Raw genomic sequence first — 22,134 nt, forward strand, 5'->3', positions numbered from 1 at the left:
TCCCTGGGTGGCAGGGGCTCCTTGGGTTGTGGTTGCTGCTCAGACGGTTGCGGTAGCAGCTGCTTTCCAGTTGGCAGCAGCTCCTCTGGTGGGTGTTGTTCACAGCTGTGTTGGCTCTTCTGGCTGGTGGGGGGAGGCTTCACGTACAGCTGCTGTTCCACAGACAGAGGGTGTGGTGATCAGGAGGCTGTGGTGATCAGGAGGCTGCGGTGATCAGGGGGCTGCTGTTGCTTGGATCTGCTGCGTTGATTTAAAGGCACAAAATACAACAGAGGAAGGCACAACGTACCAGGCACTGAACACAAGTATATTCACAATATTAATAACCCCAAATAAAGGTGACCACCCGAATTAAGAGAATTAGGGGATAAGGGAGAAAGAAGAGAAGAAGATAAAAGAGAGAACAGAAAAGAAAAATAAGAAAAAAACAAACAAAAAAGGAGTGCAAAAATAGAATTGGGAAAAAAGAGGGGGGAAAAAAGAGAGCGAAAAAAGAGAATGAAGTAGAAGCGGGGAAGAGACTATTGGTATGAGGAGCCAACTCCAATAGAACTGCCACTAATCTCAACAAATTCCAGCAACAGATCCCTGGAGATGAATGCAAACTACAAACCACCAATAATATCCAGAGGGGTAAGGGAAAACAGAAGCACAAAAATAACCGGGGTGGGTGGGGGAGGGAAGGGAAAAACCAGAAGAAAAAAAAAAAAAGAAAAAGAAAAAGAAAAAGAAAAACAACCTCACAACCAGTCCTAAAAAAGAAGAAAAAACACAAAACAAAACAAACAAACAAATAAAAAAAAAAAAAAAAGCCCAATATATTCAACAATCAAGAAAACAATAGAAAGATAAGAGAGAAAAAAATGATTGGAAAGTGAAGAAGGATAAAGAATAGGTGTGTATAAGGATTTAGAGCAGTAGATTGGAAATAGGATATATAAGTAGGGTGGAATTAGACAGGGGGTAAAAAGAGGGAATTGGGAAAGTCTGGAGCAGGAATAGGGTAAGAGAAACAGGACACCAAAAGGGGAAAAGTAAGGAAGAGGGTTTTAGCAAAGAGGTGAAATTGAGATAGGGAAAATTAATGCTAAAGGAATGATGAAAATAGAATGGAGAACACTAATCCCAAAAGAAAATAAAGAGAAAATAAAATGGCACTTTAAAAAATGGTAAAATGGTAGCAGTAATAATACTGGTTAAAAATAAAAATGTGGTAATTGAAAGGGTAAAATCAGGTGATGGAAAAAGAAGAAAAAGAGAAAAAAAATTGGTTTCTTAGTAAAAAGGTGAAAAAATTAAAAAAAAAAAAAAGAAAAAGAAAAAATTTGCAGTAGTGATGGTCTTTCGGTTCTTCTACTCTTCAGCCTGGTTCGCCTTAGTCCTGCCAGGTATTTAGGAGAGTGTTGAATTTGCCTGCATTACACTGTTCCTCCGTGTTGTAAATCACAGTCCTGATTTTAAAGCAGGCCGTATTTGTGATCCAGTCTGCCTTAATTTGTATTCCCCTAAGAGTCAGTTTGTGGCTCAGCCTCTGGGTGGCAGTGTTTTTGGGTTGGCCTCTGAGGCTATACAGCTTCTCTATCCTTTTTTAATCCTTACCCTGCTCTGTGTTGTTGGTGGGACTGAAAATCCCTCTATAGGCCAGACCCTGGTAACTCCCAGGGACGAATCAGCTTGTTTTAATCCTTTATCTCATACAGGGTGGAATCTGGGTGTGGCTGTGCTCCTTGCCTGGGGGGCTGGGGGGAGGAATTCCACCCTCTGGAGGAATGGCTGCCCCAGTCCTGGGCCCAGGGGGGTCTCAGCACTCAATTCGCTGCCACCTCCTCCGGCTCCCCCTCTTTCCTCAGCCTCTCCCCAGATTCCCCTCGTCTGCACCTTCACCCTCTCTTCAGCACAGGTGAGTGTCTGTATCCGAACTGTCCTATGAGCAGGGTTCAGTGAAAACAAAGAAACAGACAAACGCCGGCCGGCCGCGGAAACGCTCCTCTCTTACCGGTCTGGGAAACGCTCCTCTCTTACCGGTCTGGGAAACGCTCCTCTCTTACCAGCACTGCATGGTCTGGGAAACGCTCCTCTCTTATGGGCACTGCACGGTCTGATCAGTTCCTCAGGATGCCCCCTTTAGTCTCAGTTCTCCGCAATCACAAAATCCAAATCTCAAATCTCCTGGCGCCAGCAAACCCGCGGAACTCCTTACCCCGGTCAGGGTCTGTGTCTGTCCCAAGAGACGCGGCTGTCTGCCATGCGGTCTCCCTCCGACCCTCTGGGCTCAGGTCTGGCAAACTTTCCTGCCCAGATCCCTGGTTTTTAACCTTTCCAGGGGAGGTCTGCCCTTCCCGGCTGCAAACCGTCTCACCAGCTGAGTAAATTTGCCAATTCGGGGTGGGTGTTATTAGTTTCAGCTGCTTACTCCGTTTCCTCCGGGACAAGACCTGGGACGCGTCTGCCTATATCGCCGCCATCTTGCTTCTCCTATAATTTATTGATTGTTAACTTGCTTCACTAGAAAGATCTGTGATGCATATAATGCAGGAGCTGCCCCCTGGTGGTCAGTGTGTTCCCATGGGGAGCACCGCTCAGCCAGAAGCCTGGCTCATGGCTGGTGAGTGCAGCAGCGATGGCTGGAGCCTCTCAGGCCTCTGTGGCAGCACTAAGGACTCCTTGGGGGATGTTCACCAGCCCGCTTAGGCCCACTCCCGGGGAGCGGGCCTAAGCACTGGGCCTCTAGTTTAAATATAATAAAACACTTTTAATGGTAGCCTAAGTGATAGCCAAAGAACTGTTGTGATTCAATGTACTTTGCAGGCATATAAAAAGAATACAGGAGGAACATGGACCAACATTTTAGTTGTATGGTTAATTATTTTATGTTGATATTAACACATAAATCAATTCCATTAGTTAAAATTTTACATATTTGAGCCCTGGCTGGTTTGGATCAGTGGATAGAGTATCGGCCTGCGGACTAAAGGGTCGCAGGTTTGATTCCAGTCAAGAGCACATGCCCAGGTTGCAGGCTCGATCTCCAGTGTGGGCAAGCAGGAGGCAGCCAGTCAGTAATTCTATCTCATCATTAATGTTTCTATCTCTCCCCTTTCCCTTCCTCTCTGAAATCAATAAAAATATATTTTTAAAAATTTACATATTTGAGAAATGGAGTATAATGGCTAAATGCACATGAAGTAGACTTCTGTGTTTGAATTCCAGCCCTTCTGTGAGCTATGTGACTTTAAGAAAGTTATTTAACTTTTCTGTGCTTCTGTTGTTCATCTATAAAATGGGAGTGATAATATTTCCATAGATATACAAATTAATTGATTTAACAAATGTATGTACAGTGGTTAAAATAATGCCTAGCATATTTTCCACATAAAAATGCTTTAAAATTGAATATGGTATAGAAAGATTATGTATTTTAAGTCGAATTTAGAGCTTAATCAGAAAAGTAGATTTTAGATTTATTTCTGAAAATGATTACATTTTTATTTATTAACTTTATATTTAGGACTTCCCAGACAGCATCCTGAAAGCTACCATTCTTACATGTGGAATAACTTTTTTAAGCATATTGATATAGATCCTAATAATGCTCATATCCTTGATGGGAATGCTGCAGATTTACAAGCAGAATGTGATGCATTTGAAGATAAAATAAAAGAAGCTGGAGGAATTGATCTTTTTGTTGGAGGTATGTAAAGCATTTTGTCATTAATCATTTGTTAATATTTCAGTTAGGTGCTATGAATTAAAAAAATAAATCTTACCATTGTGTAGGTGTAAAGAACAACTTTGTCTATAATACACATTTATTCAGCTACTGATTTCTATTTTACTTTATTTTCACCAAAAAATAATCTTAAGTTTGCAATTTGAAATTGTTTAAATTACATCCTGAGAAATAGGTCCCAATCCCTGCCAAATTCTTCTAATTACCTCTTCAGAATTAACAGTATACTACATCTTACGAAACAAGTAATGTGCTTCTTTTTCTAAATGATATTCTTATCTTATTTCTTTCATTGCAACCCAGTTTTCTTATCAAATTACAGGGTTAAATCTCTAAAAGTTTGCATGTGGAACAGGTGCATTTTAGCATTTCTGTACTAGTAACTTAAATTACTTTATCTCACTAAGAAATCAGTTAAGGATGATGTAAGATTTTATTTATCAGCAGCCTTTAGTTAATATGAATTAAGCAGTATAATCTATATATATGAAAGCCTAAGCGGCCATTCGACCGTTCACATGATGCATACTGACCACGAGGGGGTAGACGCTCAATGCACAGGCATGGAAACATGTAACAGACTGGTGAATCTTGGAAGGAAGGGGGGGGAAGGGCGGGAAGAGATTAACGACAGATCTTATATGCATACTAGAGGCCCAGTGCACAGATTCATGCACCAGTGGGGTCCCTCGGCCTGGCCTGTGGGGATTGGGCTGAAACTGGCCCGATGCACAGATTGGTGCACCCGTGGGGTCCCTTGGCCTGGCCTGTGCCCTTTTGCAATCCAGGACCCCTTGGGGGATGTCAGACTGCCGGTTTCGGCCCAATCCCCCAACCAGGATCATGCACCAGGCCTCAAGTTATCTTAATAAATTACAAAGTGAGTAAATGTTGAATTGATGAAATTCCTCTTGAAATTTATATGTGTGTATATGTTTGTGCATAATTATCATTAAAAATAGGTGGAAGAGTTTCTTTCTTTGTAATGACAACATAGTTTTCTGTCATCAATATGAGCATGAGACAGCTAATTCATTACCATTAAAATAGTATGTAACATTAGAATACCATTAACTACACTGAAACTAAAATAGTTTTTTGGCAGATTCTTTAGTATTCAACTAAACATACTAAAGTTCTAAATTAATTAAGTACTCTGGATTTATCTTATAATTAATTTATTAGAAGACTGCTGAAAAGTACACAAATTAGATTTTCAGTGGAGCTGTATGAGGTTACTTTATGGTTGAGGTGCCAAGTGTGGTTGAGGTGGTTAGTTGTCTTTAGGGAAAATTGGGTTTTATAGTCAGAAATAAATTTGCATCCTGTTTTGGGCACTTATCTGTATGACCTTGATAAGTTAATTGCAGTTCAGAATAACTAAGTCATTTGTAAAACAGTATTAATATTAACAGTTGCATAATTTGTGAGAATTAACTGTTAAAACATGTATAAAATGCCTTGCACAGTGGTTGGTATATAGTTGATATTCCATTAAGTGTTAGTTCAGTCTTCTCTCTCTGAACTGGGGATGCTGAAATAATTGTTCCATAATTTGCTAAATTCCCTGCCTTTTTACTGAATTGCCTATAAAGGTATCCAGAAAGATTAAAATTGTCTCTTTTTATGGAATTTTTAAAAATCCTCACCTGAGGTTATTTTTCCATTGGTTTTTAGAGAGAGTGGGAGAGGGAAAGACAGAGAGAAATATCGGATGTGAGAGAAACACATAGATTGGTTGCCTCTTACATGTGCCCTGACCAGGGCCCGAGCTGGGGAAGGAGCCTGCAACCGAGTTACATGCCCTTGACCAGAATTGAACCCGGGACCCTTAGGTTCGCAGGCCAACATTTTATCCACTGAGACAAACCTGCTATTTTTATCTCTGCCTAGCAGAACCAATATCAGTTACTTTCTTGTGTAGATAGAATGGCTTTTATTTGAGCAAGAATCCCAAGTTAGACTATTTTGCTTTTCATAGTAGAAAAGTTATCTGTGTGGCCCTAGCCCATTTTGCTCAGTGGATAGAGCATTGGCCTGGGGACTGAAGGTTTCCAGGTTTGATTCCAGTCAAGGGCACATGCCCAGGCTGCAGGCTCGATCCCCAGTAGGGGGCGTGCAGGAGGCAGCTGATCAATGATTCTCTTATCATTGATGTTTCTATCTCCCTCTCTCTTCCTCTCTGAAATCAATACAAATATATATTTTTTTAAAAAGGTTATCTGTGTGTTAAATTAAATTTGCTAATATTACCTCAACATTCCTGGAAAACATTTGCACTCCACGTTTGTCTGTGTGTCTCAGTTCTGAGATAATTACTGTTTGTACCTGCCAGTATCGAGACTAAGGCAATAGGCACTTGAGAACGTTTAAGGAGTGCACTACGCATGTGTTCTTTAGATTTCCTAAAATCCATACCAAATCTAGTAGAATTACTGTAATATAATATACCTAAACTGTTTATCTTAGTTATATCAAGAAATTTTCACTCATCTACTGTTATACAAAAAGGCATGTCGTTATTAGAAATTCATTATTTAATGCATGAAGAATTTTTTTTCTTTTTCATTGAGGACTTTTTTTCCTATTCATTGAATTTGCAAAGGATCCAGGTAGCAAATCCCTTAGGGACTCAATGCCAGGAATTTACTGGGGGGAAAAACTGGTAAGATCCCTTTCCAGAAAGCATCTATAGCTTAATATAATATTTAAGGCTGAATCTCCCTTATCAAAGATTTCTAGTACAACTTTCTTCTTTCCCCATAGCTTTGAGTCACTTCTCATTTGCTTTTAGCTCAATTTTTTTGGTGCATTTCCTCACTATAAGCCACCTGAACCATTGAAACAAATGGTGCATAAATTATAATTATTTATCACTGACTTTTACTACTGAAAATAACTTCGCTTTGTTTTTTTAACCGATTTTTATCTTAAGTTTTCTGTAGTAATTCTCCCTCCACAAAAAAATTTAAGAGGATTTTCCTGCCTCTTCCATTAACACAGTGGTTCTCAACCTTCTGGCCCTTTAAAAACAGTTCCTCATGTTGTGACCCAACCATAAAATTATTTTCGTTGCTACTTCATAACTGTAATGTTGCTACTGTTATGAACCTTAATGTAAATATCTGATATGCAGGATGGTCTTAGTCGACCCCTGTGAAAGGGTCGTTCGACCGTCAAAGGGGTCTCGACCCACAGGTTGAGAACTGCTGCATTAACATCTTCATTTGTAATCATGTGATGATCCAGAGTCTGTGAGTCTATATTTACCATCCAGAGGACATGGTTACTCTCTGTATAGGGAATGAAGAGTTAGCTTATTGCATTTTCTTTGAACTTTCTACTGTTTGGGATACCCTATTATTGGATGTGTACTCATGAAAGAATCGCATTTGATTTTGTTGATCTAGGTTTGTTATCATTGGATTTTCAAGATGAGACTTGGTATCTGGATCTTACCACTAACCCTTCTTTTGTTCCAGGGTTTGTTTAATAAAAACACTAAGAACTGAGCCAAATGGGATCAAAATACCAGCTTTATTAAAGGTAAAGTTGGATTAGAGATTGCAGGTTGGGCTTGAGGCCAAAATGGGGAGTTTAAGTATTTTAACCCACATTGCTCACTCCTGGGGAATGCAGCAGGAGTTCCCGTTCCCCTTCCTCTGAAGAAAAGAAAAAGGAGGAAATGTACTCTCAGAAGTTCTCATTTTTCATCTGATGACAAAAGTGTTGAGAGAAAAAAATATGGTATATCATGCCATCCCTGACACACTCCAGCAATAAAATACACAAACATGGAATTTTATAAACACACTCCAAAGCCATTATGAACTTTAAAATCATCTTAAGATGATTTGTTTTTAAAAAGAAAAAAAGAAGACAGTGGAGAAAACCTTAACACTTTGGTTACGTGATTAGATACTTTAGTTTGCAAGAAACATAATCTACTAGGACCAAAAGTGAATTAATTAAAATGATTCTAGACTGGATAGAAGAGTTATAAAAACAACAACCCAAAAATCCAAGTCTTTGGAAGAACAAGAACCAGGAGCCTCAGATCTCCGAAGCAGGAACTCATCAACACTCACCTGCAGTGCTTTCATCAAATGCCTCAGCTCTACATGCCTTGTTTCTTTCTGTATCCCTGGTCAAGTTTCAGATTTTCTGGAGAGAAGGTCCAATTGTTTCAGGTTGGGACATCCACTTATCCCTAGACCATAATCATTCTGCGTAAGAGACATATAAGTATTATGATTGTTCTAGCCCCTGTTGTGAGGGGAGCAGAGCAGGGTAGAAGAAGGAGGGAGAAACTGAGCATATCAAAGAATAGCAACCATCCACTCATTTATTCAGCCTCCTGTATGCCTTGTTCTAAATGGTAAGGATACAGTAATGAAGAAGATAAAGCTTTTACTCTCATGAAGTTTACAATCTACCTTATAGAACTATAAGAGCACAAGAAAGATATATAAGATGGGACAAAAGTAGGTTTGCAGTTCTATGTGAAACAGTTTATTCTTGTGTTAGTGAATTATTGTATGATTTTTCCATACAAATAACTGTAAACCTACTTTTGCTTCACCCTGTACAATCCAGATGGAGGTTTTAGAGATGTTTCATAAAGGTTTTGATAGTTTAGTTTCAATTTAAAAACTGAATAAGAATTAGCCATGGTTTTTAGATTTCATGATTACTTTTAAGAAAGTTTTATAAAGCTTTATAAAACACTGTGAACATTTAAAAAAATACAATTTTATATTAGGAAGTTCAATTTCTGATAGTTATTCATGGTCAGTAAAGGAATGTATTGACCCCTTTCCATCATGAACAATTGCTGATCATTTCAGTTTTGCTGTACACATTTGTATGACCCAAACCGCCAGTGAGACCACTAGTGTTGATCTTGGAGGACTTCCTATTTTTCCTGGAACTTCTTATTTTCTTGGTTCCATCCTTTCCACTTTATACATATTTAGAGAAATATAAATATTTGGGCAGATGTATACTTAAGAGATGAAACAGAACAGTTTTACAATCTAGAGAGACATGTGTATCTATAATTTAAAACTTGTGTTTACAAGCAGATACGTACTTATTAGTGAAAACAGTCCATACATATTAACCTCATGTAGGTCTGCCTTTATTTCTCCACATTAAAAATTCCTACTTCATGCTTTGGTAGTAGTATCATGTGCTTTCCAAGGTTTTCATTTCTTTTTTCTTCCTTCAAAACCAGGTTACTCTTTGTCATATTTTACTTTGTCAGAATTGTGTGTTAAGAGTTAGTAAAACACTCATATCTATCATTAAGTGTGCAGATTATAAATGTTAACGGATATTTTGGCTCAGAGAACTGGTGGGTGTAATTTTTGATTGAGGATGCCAGAAATCTGACTAGTACATGTAAATGAAAATTGATTTATTATTTCATAGAAATATTCTTGATTTTATAAACAGATATACTTCCAATTTTCTTTAAATAAGGAATGTCATATTTGTACCTAAATTTTAGAGACAATCCTAGAATTAGAGCTGGCAGTAGATCTCCTTGAAACAGTATTTTCAAGTTGTGGTTGTCACCCACTATTAAGTCATGAAAGCAGTATAGTCAGTCGCATGTAGTATTTCCCTGTTGTGTTTTGTGAAAGAAATGGAATGTTATCCAAAGTAGCTTGTATGGCTCCTAGGAAGGGTATTGTTTCATGCAGTTTTTGTTTTAGTTATATTTATGTGTGTATTGTGTATCTGTGTACTAGATTGCAGCTTCGGATTGTGTCTTACAAGAGGTTACAGTAATAAAAAATTTGAGGAAAACTGCCCTAGATAATATCTTGTCTGGTCTAGAACTTTTATAAGTGAGGAAACTATACTACAGAGAGGAGAAGGTGGAGTTAATTGCCCCATCTAGACTAGAACCAAACAAGTTAAAGTGTGAGTATAAAGACCACTTGGGTAGGAATCAGAACATTTAGATTTGAATCTTCTCATTAGTTACTAAATTGTTACTTTGAACAGGTCATATATTATCCTTCAGCATTTCCTTTTGAGTTTCCTTTTGAGCTTAAAAAAAGGTAGAGAGATGAGGGAAATAGGTATGCCTAATCTGTCTCACAAAATTATTAAATATATGTTGTTGAGATTATGCATGTGAAGTGCTTTATAAATATTGTTATCTATAATAATAAAAGCATAATATGCTAATTAGACAGGATAGCCATACAACCTTCCAGACGTCATTCCGGACATCCTTCTGGACCAAGCTGTGGAGGCCGAGGCAGAGGCTGTTAGGGGCGATCAGGCAGGCAGAGGGGTTGGGGGTGATCAGGGAGGCAGGCGAGCAGTTAGGAGCCAGCGGTCCTGGATTGGGAGAGGGATGTGCAACTGCCGGTTTAGACCTGATTCAGCAGGGTGATCGGGGCTCCGGCGCTGCCCGCATCCACCACCACCCACCCCCAGTTCCCCGTTCCCCATTGGGCAATTGGGGCCTGGGGGCTGAGGGCAGCTCCTGCGTTGAGCACCTGCCCCGATGGTCAGTGCGTGTCATAGCCAACCGGTCGTTACGCTGTCCAGTCAATTTGCATAGTATGCTTTTATATATAGACTAGAAGCCCTGTGCACAAAATTTGTGCGGGGGGGGGGGGTGTCCCTCAGCCCAGCCTGCACCCTCTTCAATCTGGGACCCTTTGGGGGATGTCCGACTGCCGGTTTAGGCCTGATCCCAGCAGTCGGACATCCCTCTCACAATCCGGGACTGCTGGCTCCTAACTGCTCGCCTGCCTGCCTGCCTGATTGCCCCTAACCACTTCTGCCTGCCATCCTGATCACCCCCTAACTACTCCCCTGCCGGCCTGATTGACACGTAACTGCTCCCCTGCCAGCCCGATCGCCCCCAACTGCCCTCCCCTGCAGGCCTGGTCGCCCCCATCTGCCCTCCCCTGCAGGCCTGGTCGCCCCCAACTGCCCTCCCCTGCAGGCCTGGTCCCCCCCATCTTGTGACAACATGGAGGCAGCCATGTTGTGATGATGTGGGGGCAGCCATCTTTTGATGACGCAAGGGCATGAGGGTCAATTTGCATATTACCTCTATTATATAGGATACTTAATTTTACTGTTATTGGAATCATGCTAGTTTATTGCTAAGCATATGAAAAACATTTGAAGTTTTTGAATCAAATACAGGAACAAATATTTTAATGCAGCATTAGAAATTCAGCTATCAAATAAACAAGGTAGGTGTGATTATAACTGTTTCTCGGTCTTAAAGGCTTTTTAATTTTGAGAGCCTTATTTACTTATCTCTGTGTGTCTGTGTGTATTTCTTTTGAAAGGAATTGGTCCAGATGGTCATATCGCTTTCAATGAGCCAGGATCCAGTTTAGTATCAAGGACAAGATTAAAGACCCTAGCAATGGACACCATATTGGCAAATGCTAAATATTTTGATGGAGATTTATCAAAGGTGCCAACTATGGCTCTAACAGTTGGTGTGGGGACAGTGATGGATGCTAGAGAAGTAAGAACTAAATGTTCTTTAATGTTTTTTTCTTTGATACCAATAGATACTGAAGGAATTATGATGTCAATTTAGTGATATTTTGGTTGCATTCTGTCCACATTTTTACTGTTATCTAGCATTCAATAACGTCTGTTAGTCTCATTGCCATATTTGGAATTCAACTAAATTCTTTCTCCTTTTTATTGAATTTATGGGGGTGACACTGGTTAACAAAATTATACAGGTTTCAGGTGCACAATTCTACAACACATCATCTATACACTGCATTGTGTGTTCACCACCCCCAGTCCAGTCTCCTTCCATCCCCATTTATCCTCCCTCTACCCTCTTCCACCTTTCCTACCCTCCTTCCCCCCTGGCAGTCACTACACTGTTATTCATGTTCATGAGTATTTTTCTCTTGTTTGGCTCTATCCCTCCACCCTCCCTACTCAACTCCCTCCCCAGCATCCCCCGGCCCCCAACAGCTGTCAGCCTCTCTTATCTATGAGTTTGTGTGTAACTTGCTTTTTAGTTCATTAGATTCCACATATGAGTGAAATCACATGGTACTTGTCTTTCTCTGACTTTAAACCTGGTTTTCTTTCAAGACACCTTTGGATAGCACATGTACAGTGAAACAGTCTTCAGGCTTCTTGCTCTAGATTAGTTTTTCAAAGTAATATTTATTGCTTATCTGGACTAGAACAATTTGGTATATCATTCCTGGTTATATCAATTCTTCATTGACCTGTAATTCTGCTTTTGTAAAACAGCCCTTTTGTTTTCTCCCAGATTTTCTGCACGTCAGCCTTATATGCTCATCAGTATTTAATGTTAATAATCATAGGAATTAAGATATATTCAATAATATTTTATAACAAGATGTTATTTTACCAGGAGATATAGTTTGTGTTTGCCTGTTACTTTATAGAATAGAAGTACCTTGTACTATGAAGAAATATGGAGCTGTTTATTTTTATTTTAACCTCCGAAGAATACTGGTGCTAAAGTCTTTGTTTAAAAAGAAAAATAGAGCCTCTCAGTCATGTGGGATATTTAAGAATTAACAGTAATGTTCATTATTTTTCAGGTCATGATCCTCATAACAGGCGCCCACAAGGCATTTGCTCTCTACAAAGCAATAGAGGAAGGAGTTAATCACATGTGGACTGTTTCAGCTTTCCAGCAGCATCCCCGAACTATTTTTGTGTGTGATGAAGATGCTACCTTAGAATTAAGAGTTAAAACTGTGAAATACTTTAAAGGTGAGCATTTACATTTTAAAAGCAGAATGTGAGAATGTTCTGTTGTAGATGACTACTGAAATTTAATATGATTGTAGAGTTACACTGTGGCCTATTAAAAACTGGCATGTGCTGACCCAGTAGCCAGTTCTTCCAAGGAATAGAAATGATATTCAAAGAATATCTCATGTCATGTAATAGCTTTCAGATAGTTTACTATTTTTTTCTATGAAGAGAATCTCTTCAATCTATATTTTCAATAAATAAGATTTTTCTTAAAATCCAAAATTTAATAAAAATGTTACTTTCATATTGAATATACAAAATTAAATCAAACAAAGGAAATATGTGTGCTTTCTGGTTTTTATTTATCTGTCTCACCTCCCTCCCCAGGCTATGTTTAGAATCTAATCAGCAAGTAAGATGGGTTCCCCACTATCTCATTTAATTTTTACAATTTCAAACAAATTACTCTTTCATATTAAAGTTATAATGGTTAAGTATTACACAGTATGGCATAAACTCCACAAGTCAGCAGGAGCTTGATTGCTCAGACTTCTGCATGTGTATTTTCCTCTTGTTTCTTCCTGCAGTCTAGTTTAGGATTTCTTAAACCTTACCATACCAGGTTATATTTATAAACACACATATGCTTGATGTAATAATTATAGAGATTTTCCAGGGAAATTTTGAGTACACTCAGATTAGAAGCCATTCCCTGCTTTTCCAACTCCATATATAAATACACACACATAAAAAAGCTCTATAAATAGGTACTCTTTTTTTTAAAGAATTGATTTCAGAGAGGAAGGGAGAGGGAGAGAGAGAAACATCAATGATAAGCGAGAATCATTGATCGACTATCTCCTGTATACCCCCTATTGGGGATCAAGCCCACAACTGGGGCATGTGCCCTGGACGAGAATCGAACCTGAGACCCTTCAGTCCACAAGCCGACGCTCTATCCACTGAGCCAAAGCAGCTAGGGATAAATAGGTACTCTCTATAAAGCAGCTGTATTTATATAGCTGATACGAAAATATTATGTAATTGGTCATGCATGTAGGTGAATTATCCATAAAGTATGTAGTATGTGAATATAAACTTTATATTTTTACTCTAGTAACTGTGTTTGTTTAACCTGTATTAAAAAATTTATACTGCACCAATCAAACCAGTATTTCATGGATATCAAGGTTAAAGAAGTTGCCATATTTTACTGTTTCCTAGACACACTTTTTTCACTTTTATCTTGTCCATAACTGGAATATATTTAAAATTGGTATCATATCACAGTTTATCTAGTAGCATTTTTTTTCTTGGTAGTACATAAAATAATTATAACAGTCTAATAGTTCAGCATTTCATATTCATGAAATATAATGAATTAACTTAAAAGTTTTTAAGTCAATTTAAAGGAAACTCATAACTTATAGTTCATGTAAATGTCTGAATATGTCAAAAATCTGGAAGGTGGCACAAATAAAAGTTTGGCAAACAGTTAATATAGTCTAGTTTTTAAAACTAAAGTTTGATCATGTGGATATAGTTTTGTAATTTGCACTTATGTGTTGTGAAAGTTTTCCTATTTTACTAAAAATTCTTCAGAAGTATTTCTAATCTATATACATAAAAGACTAATACGCAAATTATCTGCTCGGGAGTTCAACCAGGAGAGCAGGAGTTTGGTCGCTCACTATGATGTGCGCTGACCACCAGGGGGCGGTGCAGGACATGTTGGGCAACCAGCAGCGGCGGCGGGGCGCTGAGGGAGCGAGGGAAGGAGGAGATAGGGAGGCCAGGCCTAGGGACCCTACCCTGCACTAATTTCATGCACCAGGCCTCTAGTGGCTATATAATAGTCAAGTAGACATATCATAATTTACTTAATTATTTCCTTAGTGTGAAACACTTAGATTATTTCCAGTCATTTATTTTTTTTATCAGGTAAATTATTAGTTTTTTACCAAGCTATAAGTATATCAAATAAACTGAAAAATTGTTAGCTTCTTAGTAATCCTATATAATAAAAGGCTAATATGCAAATTATCCCCTTGGGATTTCGACCAACCGGGAGTTCAACCGCTCGCTATGACGTGTGCTGACGTGGCAGCGCAGAACAACGGAAGGCCCCGGCTGGCGGCTGGCAGCCAGGGAAAGGAAGGCCCCGTCGGCCCTGATTGCTGGCCAGGCCTAGGGACCGTACCCGTGCACAAAGTTCATGTACCGGGCCTCTAGTTTGACAAATAAAAGCAGAGAATATCTGTGATGAGTTGTGAATAAGACTGAGCTCTTGGATAGAGTCTTACCATATATTTCCATGTAATCCTTCAGATTTCATCACAAATGTCAGATTATTTGAAAAAGTTAATAATAAATTATCCACAGATTTTAATGACAGTTTTATGGAGATTCATTTAACATTGCCATTTTTCTAGTACCAGCAATCCCCAGATAAACCCCTTTACTTGTCTGGTTTTGTCAATTTGGTTATCAGAAAGTTTTTACATTTTAGTGAAGTAAGTATTTCATAACAGCCATACCTAGATGACCAGGTGCTATTCTAATCACATTACACTTAATTGATTTATCTCTCACAATTCTGTGAAGTGGGTACTCGTTAAATCACTTACCCAAGTCACACAGCTCATATGTGGGTGAGCTGAGTAACTGAAATCAGACTTGTCTGCAGTCTAGGCTTCAGTCCACTGTTACAGGGCCTTAAAGAAGAGTGAGCTCTGGCTATGGCATGGTCTAAATTATATTGCTTCCAAAAAGGTATAGACATATGTGAAAGATAATTTAAAACAGAAGTACATGATTGTATGTATTTAGTTCTTTCAGTTCACTATCCAGATGCTAAGCTTTTCTGAAACATGTTGAAGTGTACAACTGTTGATGAGAGAATTGCTGCCTTGCCTCTTTGAGGACACTCTTATTTCCCCTTGGAGCTGTACATAGCTGAAGAGGTTCAGGATATCAGCTCTGTCAGGATGCCTCCTCAATATGGAGGAAAGTGGAATTGAGATACTTTTCTGGGCTGTATATAGACCTCATCTTACAATAGGTGTTTTGAAGTAGGGTAGAATAATTGTTATTCATGAACGTAGACATATAATAACTGTAATTTATATTTGCCTTATCCTCATTGACTTATTGTATCACTTCAATATATACTGGAGGGTATGAATCCTACAGTTATCTCTAATTCTTCAAATCGCATTCACATCACTACCCTTTCTTCTGCCATCACCAGGAATCTTAAAGGGTTTTGATTATTTAGCTCCTGAAGAAAATGTAGATTAATACATTTAAATAGTAAGAATCATCAGTTAAGTTTATTTTAATACATACCTTTTGAAAGATAAAAGTATATCACAGGAAAACAGTTTAGTGCTTAATTTATTTTTACTTTTTAAAATAATGTTTTATGTGCTTGAGGTAACGTTCGTTTTTAAGACATTATCATGAACTTTTTTTGTTCCATCTTGATTTTACATTTAAAAAAGCTAATTATCACCATCTCACTAAACCTTCAGAATTTTTCTTTTTTATTATTTTTTAAAATATATTTTTATTGATTTCAGAGAGGAAGGGAGGAGAGAAAGCATCAATGATGAGAGAGAATCATTGATCGGCTGCCTCCTGCACGATCTATACTCGGCATCAAGCCCACAACCCAGGCGTTGAACTGGTTCATAGGTCAATGTTCAACCACTTAACCATGCCAGCTGAGCATATTTTTAAAAGAATATATTTTATTGGTTTTTTACAGAGAGGAAGGGAGATAGAGTTAGAAACATCGATGAGAGAGAAACATCGATTAGCTGCCTTCTGTACATCCCCCACCAGGGATGTGCCCACAACCAAGGTACATGCCCCTGACCGAAATAGAACCTGGGACCCTTCAGTCCGCAGGCTGACGCTCTATCCACCGAGTTAAACCAGCTAGGGCCTGAGCATATTTCTTATTATTTTTTTTAAAGAGTTTACTGATTTTGATTTTTAGACAGGAAAGGAGAGGGAGAAACATCCATGTGAGATCATAACATCAATTGTTGGCTGCCTCCTACTTGCCCTCTACTGGAGATTGAGCCCACAACCTAGGCATGTGCCCTGACTGGGAATGGAATCCACAATGTTTTGGTGCACAGAAAGATGCCCAACTGAGCCACACCAGCCAGGGCCTTCATAGACTTTTACAAATAAATGTTTATTATACTTTTCACTATGTGCAATGACCTTTATAGGCCCAGGACTTAAGGCAGTGAATATATGGTCCTGGACCTAGTTTCTAGTTGGAAATATGGTAGAAAATCCTATTTTCTAAGAATGAAAACTGCCTTTAAGAAAGTGAAGTGGCATGAATATTTTAAGTTGACCTTTAGGCTAAGACCTAATAAACAAAAGGGAGACAGTCATACTTCACTTAAGGAGAAGAGCATTCCAGTCTGAATCAAGTATACAAATCTTGCACTAGAACCAAGTTTAGCTTTTCTAGGGTAACAGCAACAAACCTAGGGATGAGTCTATAGCATAAAAGTGGGAAAGTGAGAGGACATGAGGTCAGATGGGTAAAGACAACAGAATAAAATCTAATTTATTTTGCAAGTGGTCAGAGCAATTGGAGAATTTTAAATAGGGAAATGGGATAATCCAGTTTCTGTTTTAAAAAGGCTAGGTTGCCTACTGTGCAGAAACTATTATGGGATGGGGTAAATGAGTCAAAGTAGGGAATTGTAAGTAACTGATTTAGATTTGAAGAGTGGCTTCAACTAGGGTAGTAGTGGGGAGATGAACTGTGGCTAATCTATACTAATAAAAGGGTAATATGCTAATTAGACCGGACGTCCTTCTGGACAAAGCCATGGTGGTGGGGGGCCGAGGCAGAGGCGGTTAGGGTGATCAGGCCAGCAGGAGAGGGCAGTTAGCGGCATCAGGTTGGCAGGGGAGGGCAGTTAGGGACGATCAGGTTGGCAGGGGAGGGCAGTTAGGGGCCATCAGGCCGGCAAGGAGAGGGCAGTTAGGGGCTATCAGACTGGCAAGGGAGCAGTTAGGGGGCGATCAGGCCAGCAAGGTAGCAGTTAGGGTGTGATCAGCCCGGTAGGCAGAGGTGGTTAGGGTCAATCAGATTGGCAGGGGAATATTTAGGGACATCAGGCCGGCAGGCAGAGGTGGTTAGGAGCGATCAGGCAGGCAGGCAAGCGGTTAGGAGCCAGCGGTCCCAGATTGCGAGAGGGATGTCTGAGAGGTCCTATATTAGAGAGGGTGCAGGCTGGGCTGAGGAACCAACCCCCCTGCACAAATTTCATGCACCGGGCCTCAAAAGCCCAGTGACCATAACAGTGGAATGACCAGAATGACTGGTCGCTATGATGCACACTGACCACCAGGGGGCCAATGCTCAATGCAGGAGCTGCCCCCTGGTGGTCAGTGCGCTCCCACAGTGGGAGCGCCACTCAGCCAGAACCCAGGCTCACAGCTGGCGAGCACAGCAGTCTAGTTGGGGATCTATTTTGAAAGTACGGACAGCCCTTCACTTTGACTTAAAGGTGCAAGAAGAGTGATAGGCATTCAGGAGAAACCGTACCTTGAGGTCTGATCTTGTTCTGGGCTACTTATACTCAGTAAAATACTCTTGTGATGTAGGGCAGCCCAGTCTGCCATGTGATCATGAGGGTAAACAACCCATCTTCTGGGGTAGTTTAAGTGCATTTTCAATTTAAAATATTTTCAACTTATGAGTTTAATGAGGAATAACGTCATCATAAGTCAAGGAGCATATGTAGTGCAAACTGGTCTTGCTGCTGAATTTAAAAAGGAAAGAGAAAAACTAGATTGTAGTGGTCTGGCTTTAGCAGCTCATTGAAATATACCACCATATATCGAGACTTGCAAAGAAATGGTTTGGAAGGGAACAAATGGGTCTGGACCTTGTTAAATTTAATCTGCTGATTAGACACTGAAGTAGGCTGTTGAGCAGTTAGCAGTCTGTCATCTTGAGATGAACTAATGAATTTTCTGTCTTCTCTCCTTTTAAGACTCTTCGCTTCTGGTTTTTCTCCTACTGCACGAACACTCAGTGTTCTTTGCATGTTCCTGTCTTTGCTTATTTCTTAAAAGCAGGTCATCCTCACCGTTTACACTTTAGAGTGCTTTTGCATCTTTTCAAACAAGGTCCAGCTACTTACTAACCAAGTAGTACCCTGTCTCCCCAACCCAATAATACCATTTCCTGAGAAAACTGCATTGAGACCCTTTGCCCAGCCTTTGTTCTTAATTGAAAAATTTAATTCATTCCTTTAACTTCCAAAATATAAAATCTTAAGTTCACTAATTGGGACAAAGGTATACAGTATGTGTGTATTAAGACATTAATAACTGGGAGATATTTCCCAAGAAGCTTTAAGAAGAATAATTTACAAGCACACCAATTTAAGATGAAATTTAAACCTACTTGGAAATTAGTATTTAATATAGGTTCTCTTCTGTATTGTTTTAGCTAACCGTCCTTGGTGTGGCTTATAATCAACTCCTATTGTAAATATACATGTCAAAACAGTAAAAATTAATTTGCCAGATTAATGGATATACAGTATTCTACTGAGGAATTAAAGCTGCCTTTGGAAACACAGTTCTGAGCCCTTCATTGGAGTCTGGTAAAGGAAATGAGCAAGGATTGAACTCAAAACTTACATGTAATTAACATGTATTAACCAAGTCAGTATTAAAAATCTCATTTTGTCATACCGAAGCTCTGAACACACGAACTGCTCCTACTCCTGGTTACTCCAAAAGAACTTGTACAAATTCTAGTTCTAGATTCATAAATATTATAAATTGGTATTTAGTAGGTAGTTAAAACTAAACATTTTGAAATGTCTCTATTTGTATTTTATATCAGATGGAAACCTACATACTTATAAAATATTTTGTTTTCTAATGTATAGTTCAAAATTTAAAAAATTAGAACTGTGCTTTTTTTCTTTAAGGTTTAATGCATGTGCACAATAAACTTGTGGATCCACTGTACAGTATGAAAGAAGGAACTGAAGGAGATTGGAGCAAAATTCTGCTTGAATGAACAGAACTTCTATAACATGAATTTGCAGCTATGCAATATTATAAAACACGGGAATTTTTGAAGATTGTCACTTTTGAAGTCCAATATCTATGTTAAACATTCCATATTTAGAATGTGTCCATTTTATACTAGGGTTAGAAGTAGTTGGGTCATAATCAGCTATTTATTTGAAGCCACATAGCCGCTCTCTAAAACAGCACAGAAATGAAATGACGGTTTAAACATTTAAAAAGTCTTTAAAAGAATATTTTTATTGATTTCAGAGAGGAAGGGACAGAGAGAGATAAAAACATCAATGATGAGAGAGAATTATTGATTGGCTGCCTCCTGCAGGTTCCACACTGGGGATCAAGTCCGAAACCCAGGCATGTGCTCTGGCCTGGAATCGAACCGTGAATTCCTGGTTCGTAGGTCAACACTCAATCACTGAGCCACGCCCACTAGCCTAAAAAGTCTTTTTAAAGGTGAAGATTTTGTACATAAGTACATTCACATGACTCCAGTGGCATTGTTAGATTTTATTTTTTAATCACATGAAGACACAACTATCACTGCAAACCTTTACTTGTGAAATGCTATCTTACATTTTTCTGTGCATTACACAAGCTTTCTGCACGTGGTTGCCTTAGTCATCTTCCTGCAGTAGCATCTGGACATCAAAAGTCCTGCTATATATTGTAGGTACAGAAAATCTAAAGAGAAGACAGTGCCTAAAAGTACATATACGTCCTTCTGGAAAGTATGTATAAGAGCATGATTTTTGTGCACCTTTTTTACAAATGTGCTCTTGTTTTTATTTAATGACTTGGGTTCATGCTTTTAATGTAAGTATTTTAGCAATTATGAGCTTTATACCTACACTGACACACTTAAGGAAACTATTTTAAAGAAAATTTTCTGATTGTTAAACTTCATAAATGATTAGCTTTATTCCTTACATATGTCTAAAAGGATAATATAATGATATGTAATTCTTGTAAAGTATTTTAAATTGCCATAAAAACTTGTATCATTAAACTGCTAATCAAAGAAAAATATTGTTTTCTATCTTTAATTCCAATAAAGCTTATAATAAACAAATGTTATCTAAATTTTATTTCCAGAAGTGAAATTAAACACATGCATCTGAAAGATTCCAACAATTAGTAGTGGCTATTGAGCCTGCCTATTTAACTTTTTGTTACCATCATGCAATTAGGAGATTTAAGTTAAAAGACAGTAACTCTGCCTATAGCAGTGGTTCTCAACCTTCTGGCCCTTTAAATACAGTTCCTCATGTTGTGACCCAACCATAAAATTATTTTCGTTGCTACTTTATAACTGTAATGTTGCTACTGTTATGAATCATAATGTAAATATCTGATATGCAGGGTGGTCTTAGGCGACCCCTTTGAAAGGGTCGTTCGACCGCCAAAGGGGTCTCGACCCACAGGTTGAGATCCGCTGGCCTACAGTCTCTTAATCTTGCTCCTTTTCCTCTGAATATTTTGCATGTTATAAGCCCATCCAGTAGAAGCATTACTTATGTAACCACTTAATCACCTTTGTGACTGACATGCGTTTACAGTTAAGTTCCTAAAAAACTTAAATAGCAAATAAATTAGAAGTTAAATAAAACTGTTAGGATAAAATATACTGCTTTAATTCTATAATGGATTTAAATGAAGCTATAATAGCCTTAAGTGTTATAAATGGTTAGTAAACGACTACTCAATCAGTATCACCTTTTAGTCACACCTGTTAAGTATTAGTTACTGCAAACTACCCTAACTACCTTAGAAGGTCATGTAGTATCTTAGTTAAAAAGCTACCTGTTTTGGTGCATGGTTCAACAGTTATTACCGTACTTTAAATGTGTTAGTGGAAACAGAGTCTAGATCTTCCCATTACTGCCTCTGATATTAGGAGGCTAGGTTAGGTCCATGCACTCAAGTTCCTCAGCAAACTGCTTTCTGGCCACTCTAGCTCCTTAACTCAGGGGCTAAGCTGCTGTTAAGGAAAGAACTAAGAAACCTATTGAAGGTATTTCCATAAGAGGTAAAAAAGCACAGTAGCTAAGAATTGTAGATTAGATAAAGAAAAGACTATTGGAACTCCAGCGCTGTCAATGACTGATGTCAGAAAATACAAAGTCTGAATTTTTTCCCCTAAAAAATGGGATGGTAGTAGTGTCTGTACCTTGATTGTTGCATAAATTGAATGAGCGAATGCTTATAGAGCTCAACACAGTAGCTATCACATATTAAACTCAATAAATGATGGGCATTCCAATACTCATAGTTTATAATATTTCAAGGTTTGCAAATTTCTTGAAAATATAAGGTCCTCTGGGGGATATACTTAGAAGGTATACAACTTTAAATCATGAAAATCATCTATTTGAGAGCATGGCCAAAGGAGAGAACTGAAACTTAATGCTAAAAATTTTGAAAAGTACTTTTTTGTACCTTTATTGCTATCAGGAAAACTATTTTTTTAAAGAGTCAGAGGTTAAAGGAAAAGAATGTATCCAAATTGAAAACATACTAATAAAGCACAAATACCAAATAGATATATGGTGCAGAATATGTGCCCAATA

General features: G+C 38.5%; 1 protein-coding gene across 3 annotated transcripts in view; it reads left to right on the forward strand.

Annotated features, from left to right (window-relative positions):
• The window catches only part of GNPDA2 (glucosamine-6-phosphate deaminase 2), a 34,557-nt gene extending 13,964 nt beyond the window's left edge, over nucleotides 1-20,593 (forward strand). For all 3 annotated transcript variants that reach the window (XM_070397225.1, XM_070397246.1, XM_070397235.1), the window contains exons 4-7: nucleotides 3,509-3,691; nucleotides 11,059-11,243; nucleotides 12,319-12,493; nucleotides 19,465-20,593. In XM_070397225.1, the coding sequence (XP_070253326.1) occupies nucleotides 3,509-3,691; nucleotides 11,059-11,243; nucleotides 12,319-12,493; nucleotides 19,465-19,556 (635 nt within the window). In that variant the 3' untranslated portion in view covers nucleotides 19,557-20,593. The remainder of the gene's footprint in view (nucleotides 1-3,508; nucleotides 3,692-11,058; nucleotides 11,244-12,318; nucleotides 12,494-19,464) is intronic.
• The last annotated feature ends 1,541 nt before the right edge of the window (nucleotides 20,594-22,134 follow it).

The sequence above is a fragment of the Myotis yumanensis genome, unplaced genomic scaffold (genome assembly GCF_028538775.1).
Source record: "Myotis yumanensis isolate MYYU_CA2020_CCGP unplaced genomic scaffold, mMyoYum1.0.hap1 SCAF_1, whole genome shotgun sequence".
In the NCBI taxonomy this organism is placed as follows: Eukaryota; Metazoa; Chordata; class Mammalia; order Chiroptera; family Vespertilionidae; genus Myotis; species Myotis yumanensis.